This window comes from Charadrius vociferus, unplaced genomic scaffold, assembly GCF_000708025.1.
Source record: "Charadrius vociferus isolate BGI_N301 unplaced genomic scaffold, ASM70802v2 scaffold545, whole genome shotgun sequence".
Lineage (NCBI taxonomy): Eukaryota > Metazoa > Chordata > Aves > Charadriiformes > Charadriidae > Charadrius > Charadrius vociferus.
In genome coordinates, this window is record NW_009648590.1 from 104,808 (window position 1) to 112,942 (window position 8,135).

Here is an 8,135-nt window from a genome sequence, read left to right on the forward strand (position 1 = left end):
TGAATACACTTCCCATGTCATTCAAGAGCATTCACTACTGAATGATTCATCTGGTGCGTTCTTAACAGCAGCCTTCAAGAGGCATTGCATTCCCCACTCAAGTTAAAAGCAAACAAACAAACCAACTAATCAGAATCTGCCCCTCATGATTAAAAAAACCCAAAAAACAACAAAAAAAAACAGCAAAAAAACCATCTTATTTGTGTACAATGTTTGTTGCAGCTGGAAAATTGAAAGGAAATCCCTTATGTCAAAGTGATGGCTATAAGAAATTACATAACAGGTGTCTTAAACTAATACAAGCTTTTGATTAAAGGTGCATTTATAATTACAATACCTCTACAGAAAAACAGTACCGTCCCCTCTTGGAAGGGGATACAATTGGCTAACACCTGAAAGTCAGAACTCCAATTCCTACAACTATTTTTTTTTCAGTAAACGCCTCACACATGCTGTCTTTGCAGGGGAGAACCCCACAAATATCTGGGCAAAAAAGTTCAGTAATCCTAGTTGCCTCCCCGCAGAGGTGCTGAAAATGTGCCAAAGCTGCAAGCATGTGAGAAAAGTAATGCACTCCTTAAATGAATACCTTAAAAGAATAGTAAAAGGATCCCCACTCCTCTTCTGTCACCACTTCAGTGAAAGTCACCGTTTCAGTGCAGGTGACGAGGGTAAGATCCCGCCAGCTGGTGCCTCCCAGGGAGCTGCTGCTGGCTTCTGTGGAGCTGCCCTCCATCACTGGATTTTGTTCCGAGTTGTCTAGGTGCTTGTTTTTGTAAGAGTTAATGCAGCCAGGCTTCTCCTGTAAAAGCACAGCAACAAAACCAGCTTCTCACTGCTCCACCACTGGCTACCAGAGGCGTCGGGCTTCAGTGCAGCTGGGTGATAAAAAAAAAAAAAAAAAAAAGAAAAAAAGCAAGCCAAGCTGGCATCGTCCCTTTGAGCTTTCCCTCAGTACAACTCTGACGACAGCCATCCACACGCTCTTTGCAGCAGCAGGAGCCCCAGCCAGTCAGAAAGTCAGTACGTGTGGACCCAGCCATGTGGCTTGTGGACTCTGGATTTTCTTGCACCCCAAGTTGTCAGCTCTCGAGGGAGGCACACCTGTAAAAGCATGGACCTCCTCCCTGCATTAAGCTCAGGAGCCTGGCTATTCCACCCAGCAGCTTTCCTTACTTACCCTAGCTCAGCCTGCTTTGATTTTGATTACCTACAGAATTACAGTGTATCCACATACAAACATCAACACGCTCTCCTGCTTTAGCAAAACCCTATCAAGTTTTTAGGCTTAAGCTATCACAATTTCCCTGTCAGTGTCTATCTGACTTCTGAAGTTGTCTTCACCAAGAAAAAAAAGAATACCATACATAGGCCTTTGCACTAACCTTTGCAAAGAGCTCGAACCTGCTGCGCACCCCGTGCAGGCAGTACTTTTTTCACTGTACGGAAAGTCTGTCTGGAAAGGCACAGTTCCTAGGGATTGCTGGTGTCACTTAGAGGCTCAAGGACTCTTCAGAACAAGGCAATCAATTATCTTTCCAGTCACCGATTTTCTGGGCATCTAGTTCACTTACCCTCCATTGGTTCGGATGTTTCTCCCGGTCTCCAGTGGCGTTACCCGGGGTTTACAGCAAGAGGGCTGATGAGAGTGCTCACATCTTCCCTGACCACAGTGCAAAATCTCACGTAAATCCAGAACTTGTTCAGCTTTGTGGGGATGCTCTGCCTCGATACCAATGCCACCCTAAGCGGAACATGATGTATTTTCCCAACCATGCCCCCGCAACTCAGTTTCCTGTTACCTGCTCATGGCAGAACCTAGTCCTTCGCTTACGTGTGTGTGAGCATGTTGTGGCCATGTGGGAGCTCAGGAGGAGTTAAACACCTCGCTGGGGCCAGCACAGCACACCTCCTCCCCAGCTGCTGGAGCAGGGGTCTCCACAGCATGCCTACAGCACCCACACCCGTGGTTGAGGTGGGACTGTGCCCACCCCCGGCAAGAGAGAGGTGGGTTTAGGGCCCTCTGGCTCCCAGGGCTAGTAATAGCAGGAAATGGGGGCACAAGCCCAAATTCAGATCTAGGTTTTTGACTCTGAACCCTCCCAATTTAGGACATGTTTGGATCTGGAACTTTGGACCAAGCTGTTCTAGGGACTGGAGAAACCTACGGATGTCTAAGCATTATTCTCAGCACCTCTCTGGGAGATGCTGGAGTCGTTCAGAGGAGGGGGTTGGTCCAGGCCCGTACAGATAATTAATACCAGTCTTCATGAGAAAGGGTCAGCACTGATCCATATGTACCAGTGATCAGCAAATGATCAGCAAACAGCAGCAAATGATGCATAGGTTGGAATGTGATCAGGTAAAAAGAAATATCCCTGAACCAATCTGTTTTGATGAAAACCATTGGGAAAATTGTCATTAATATATTATCTAAAAGAGAGGAAGAAATCCTTTTGATATTTTTTCCAACTGATCATACAGGTTGAATCTGAACCTCCGCTATGAAGTATTTAGGTAGCATCCAAGCTTCCTGAATGCATCCTAAGAGATTTTTGCTCTCCTTCCTTCTTCTTATCTTGCATTCTTATGTTTACAGAATTCTCTTGCTTAGAGTTAAGTTATTGCACTGAATGTAGGGGGTTTTTGGCACCCTCATTCCTACAGAGCTGTTATGCTTGAGCATATTACAGGCACGAAGAGGCTTTTCAGTAGTTACATCGCATGCCACATCGTGCACAGCTCTCAGGACTAACCAAGAGTGACTTGTGGCTTTGCCAGCTACTTGCTTGAAGTAGTGCTTATGGTGCTAGAAAAGGCTATACCATGCCCTGCTCCAGCACTTTTCAGTCTACACAGGGGTAATTTAGGTCTGCCATTACTATTAGCTTTTCTGTCTTTGAGTATTTGTCAGTCACTGTCACTGCGCTGGTTTGTGATTTGATGGCTGGTTTTGCTGAAACACTTTTTTCTTTCCATTTAGTCCCAGAATTTGAGGCCATGGGCTGTCTACAGTACCACATCTATAATTAACCTAAATCTCTAGGATACAACACTGTGTTTTTAAACCTCTAAAAAGTCATGCCAACTTTCAAAAATTTGGTGTTTGGGGTTTGTGTCCCCCCACCCCACCCCACTCCCCACCCCAAGATTAAGCAAACAGTTTGAATACCTCTGAAATGAACAGTGAAATGAAAGTGTTTAATGACGGAATATTAAAAGCTTATAAAAGGCAAGATCATATCCTCACAATTCATTGGTGGAGAAGAAATGGCTGATTGGTTCCTACAACTGACTTTGTTGTTTTTCTCAACTGGGATATTGAAAAGTCTCCGAGAACTTTCAGTGCTTGAAGAGATTTAGACAGTTTTACAGAGAGAGAAATCCAGTCTTCCTTCTGCTTAAATATAAAATGATCTCAAATTATTATTCTAAGACCTTCTTTTCCCCCCCATAAGTCAAGCCCTACACAAGGGTTACAATTGTTTTCAGTGAATAGGAGCAAATGTGACTATTAGCAGAGACTAAGTCCCCCCCCCCAAAGTATAATAAAATGTGATACTGCTTTCTTAACCTTTTTGAATGGCTTTTTTTAAAGTCATACTTTAGCATTATACCACAGGAAAGATTAAGCAATTTTGAAAATGGAATGAAGTATTTGGAAGAAGAATAGAAAAACAGAAAACCTAAGAGCATGAGTGGCTCCAGTGAAAGCTGAAGAGAATACTCTGCAGTTGCAGTGTGTAACAACACTGATATCCCCCATGTGCAGACATATAGGGGGCACTGCAACACATATCTTGTATCTCCCCACAGTGGCGCGATTTTCCTTACTGGAAAGGGAAGGAAACCTTGAAGAGCTGTAGAAAGTGAAATCCAGAGACAGATACGATGAGACGAAAGCAGGTGCTTTGGGGGAAAAAAAAAAAAAAAAAAGACACCATTAGTCAGTTTTTAAAGACCAGGAACAAGACAGTGATTTTGGTCATTTGAGCCAGAAGTTCCTCATGCAGAGACTCTGGTCTTTCCTGTACAGCAGCTGTGAAACACAATGGGTGGAGATGGGTCATTTTGTACGCCACAGTGTGGACACTCCACGCCAGGCAGGGGTACCATTGCAGACATGCTGGACATTGCTCTCCAAAATCCAGCAGCAGTAGAAAGGGGGACTATGCAGGAAGATGTAGTTCCTCCTGTGCTATCCTTTTCCCTGTTTTTTGTCCTCCCTGATGGAAGCTGTTGTGTGGCAGTATTTGTTGTGCATAGTGTGATAATTTGCCAAAAGTCAGTCAATCTAACTGTTCCGATGTGTCTAATTCTTAAAACCATTAGGCACATCTGAAATAGACAGAAAATAACATCTGCTCCAGTCTGTATTGCTTTTTACAGGGAATTTATAGTAGATTTCTCTTTGCTGCATTTAGGCAGTATTGGGAGTAATTTGAAAAAATATTTGGATTCTTGCTGTTTGGAGTTTCCTGCACCCTGGTGTAGTTAGACATAAACATATTAAATGCAAAGAAGAAATAATGCTATCAGACTGCACGAAGAAAGAGAGTGAGATATTTCTTGCTTTTAAAAGAGCACCAAGTTAATTGCTTTTCTGTAAAAAACCATGCTTATCCAAACCCATATATGCTGGCCTTGGAAGAGGAAGGTCAGCCTGCTCTTCCCAATGCACAGCCCTTCCCTCCAGAAACCGAACATCTGGGGCAGCGCAGAGGGGCTCAGCTGCCGACTTTGGGAGAGTAGGACCACTGGAGACCTGCGTTCCCACCTCCCCACTGCACAGGAGAGGAGCAGAAATCACACGTTAATGACACAATTCCTGATGTTTGACGTGAGGTCATTTTCCTTTAGCTTACAAGCTGCTTGGCATGCACATTGTTTTCGGTTGGTGCTGTGCCTCCAGAGGACAGCCGTTCTGTTCATCATGGGTAGGAGATACCCAAACTGGCTGAAGTGCCGCCCTCAGAGCTGGGACCAACCAAGGCAGCAAGTGTCCCCGCAGCCCAGGCTGTGACTGGGAAGGGACGCCTGTGTTTCTGGACTCCTGGAGGTCAGTGCTGTGTGGGAAGCAAGGGAGCTCCTTATGTGCCTTAGCTAGGATGTAACTATCCCACCCTGAATTGGCAATCCCATTTTTACACTTTTTTTAGCCCCTCCAGGTGGAGGCAACATCAAGTTTCTAAATCTTCAAAGACTTGAAATAGCAATGATCTTTCATGAAGTAAGTACACTGTCACTGGGTTTTCTTGACAGAAACCTGTAACTCCCGTTCTCCACCTTTCTGAATGAAATGGCTGTAACTTAGGATTTGAAGATTCAAGGGACAGAGCAAGATTTCAGAAGCTGGTTTTAACCTCACTCCCAAGCATTTTATTTCAGGATCCGTGATGCCTGGGAGGCTGGCAGCAGCATGCTGAGACAGCCAATCTCAGCCACACCAAGCTGCTCTTTGCAAGAGTGTAAATCTCAGGCCATAGGGCGAACAACCCGCTGAGTTTGTCAGTTCCCCAAATTTCTGAGTTCTGGAGTTAGAGACTGGCAGCTGGAGCTGAAGAGCCTTTCCCTTTTACGGAGAAATTTGTGTTTGATTTTCATCCAGATTCTGAACAAACTCAATTTTGAAATATTAGGGCCTTCAGAGAATGAGACGACTGCTCTCTGCTGGGCTCCAGACAGGTCTCTGACTATCCAGTGTTTATCCAGCTTTGAATCAGATCCCCACGCTGCCAGGAAGTGGATTCTTCCTATTGATTTAAGTTTTGGATCAGATCGTTTGCAAAAATCTAAATTTTTCCCACAGTAAAGTACTAGAGCCATTGCAATTACAAAGCATTTTTATAATAGTAACGATAAAATATGAGCACGTTGTTTCTCTTCCATATATAACTTAAACAAATTTTAAAAGGAGGAGATTTTTTTCACATCTTCATTACTGTTTGTGGTCTTAATTCAGATCAGTCCATTTTACAAAAACAATACACAGCCATTTATCTGTTTTTGCTAAGAAACTCTTGCAGAAGAATAAGTAATCCTTAAGGAATTACCTTTGAAGAGAGCAAGCAGATAAAGAAAACACAGAAGAATGCCATTAAATATGAATATCGTGTTAGCGGAACTGTCAGACAACTTGAAATTTCAAATCCCTTTGCTCTGTTCTCCTCAATATAACCATCAGGAAAATCATGTATTTCGCAAGGGCCTGATTCTCCATTCATTCAGTCTGTTGCAGAGGAGGATTGCTCCCTGTTCAGTGACTGGAATTGCAAGTAGCTTTAGCAAAAAAAGAGCCAAGCCCCATGAATTGAAACAGACTCCTGATAAATGTGCATTCCTATAAAATATTGAGGCAGTCAACACAGTCACTTGGAGTATTCCTACTTTTAGGGAGCTGAACAGGTAGCCAACATGTATGACATCCATCAGGCCGTGGTAAGGAGTTATGCGTAGGGATTCTGGTAGGTAGGTAGAATAAATTCACAACTCACATTGTCACCAGAAAGATTTTCCTTCAAAATCTTCCACTTCCAATTGCCACGGCGTTGCCTGCCCTTCTCGGAGCACCAGCGTGCCCGCTGCAGCTGGAAAGGGAAAGCAGCTCAGAAATAAAACTGCGCTGCCAAATGGGAAAGGCGGCTTCAGGTGAGCCCTGGCTGGCTCCCAGCACGCCCAGCAGGCGTGCAGCCAGCCTGCCCGACCGCGTCGCCCATCAGACCATATGCTCATTAATGGGGCAACTGCAGAGAACAAAACACCAGCCATATGGATGTCCTGCCCTTCTCCTCCCTCCGCTTAAGGTCCCAGTTAGCTACAATGAGAACTAATGCACATTGAGAGAGGGGCAGAGAGGTTGTGCAGACACAGGTACTGGTTCCTAGTTTCTCTATAACTGGCATCAGGAGCTTGTTGTGCATATATTGTCTTCTGAGCTGCGAGCCATATATAAATAGGAATTATTTTCAACGCAGTTTTCGTATGATTGCTTAAAAGCATTTTTCTTGCCTTTGCCCGTGTTTAATTGAACCAAAACCAATTTAACAGGCAGTTGGACTAGATGATCATTGTATGGACCATTCCAAATGAAAATTCTTCTCTTCTCTTCTCTTCTCTTCTCTTCTCTTCTCTTCTCTTCTCTTCTCTTCTCTTCTCTTCTCTTCTCTTCTCTTCTCTTCTCTTCTCTTCTCTTCTCTTCTCTCACCTATTCTTAGACCATCTTAGACTACAGCATGCGGACATCCCATCCTATTTGCTTTGGGAGAGAAATGCTTCTCTCCTCTCACTCCCTACCCACCCTGTCTGCTACCTCTAGTGGCTGGACACAAGATGTTGTTTCAATTATTTCTACTCTACTCTACTCTGCACTGGTTACTCCCCTATTAGAGTGCAGAGGATGCCTGGAGCTGATAAACCTCTCTCTTCCTCTGCAGAGGACGAAGAATAATCCAACAGTTAAGACACAGGCTTGGAGTTCAGGGAAGATATTTAGTTCCTTGCTCCTCTGCATGCTCCCATTCTGACCTTGGCCAAGAGATCTCCTTTGCCGTAGGGAAGAGCTTTGTAAAATAAAAGTGTGACACAAACTCACACTCTTTTGGCTGCCATTCCTCATCTACCTGGTCTCTGCTGCCTGCATAGTTATCCCGTCTCCGTGGGCACACAGAGCACTTGGAGAATCCACCTGATCATTCAACTATAATTTTTGACGGAGCCTCTATTAACAGGAACCTAATCTTCTGTTTAAAGACAGGTGAGCTCTTGCAGCACCGAGGTCCTTGAATGCCGACGCTGAACTGATGAAATCAGCAGTGAGCTCAAAGTGTGCTGACCCTCCTTTGCAAAGCAGGGGTAGGCAAACCCAGGCAGTAAGTGAGCTGTTCTTTTCACAGAAAACTGAACTTTTGCTATGAATTTCTGCTGGGCAAAAGACTTAAAAAAAATACAATTCTAGGTAAAGTTTAAAATTAAAGTTCAAAATATGGCAAACCCCAAAAAATTAATACATTAGAACATATTTTAAGACTATATTGCCAGCATTAGTCGCCAATCAAATGGTACTACAGATGCTAGAGAGAGAAGAGAGTGATCTAGAGAAATTAGTCTAATCCATCAAGACTAAAAGCTTGGGAAAA

At 43.9% G+C, this 8,135-nt stretch overlaps 1 protein-coding gene across 1 annotated transcript in view; it reads right to left on the reverse strand.

Annotated features, from left to right (window-relative positions):
- NPSR1 (neuropeptide S receptor 1) overlaps positions 1-736 on the reverse strand; it is a 61,092-nt gene extending 60,356 nt beyond the window's left edge. The window contains exon 1 of the mRNA XM_009886207.1: positions 590-736. Coding sequence (XP_009884509.1) covers positions 590-736 — 147 coding nt within the window. The remainder of the gene's footprint in view (positions 1-589) is intronic.
- Between the last annotated feature and the right edge of the window lie 7,399 nt (positions 737-8,135).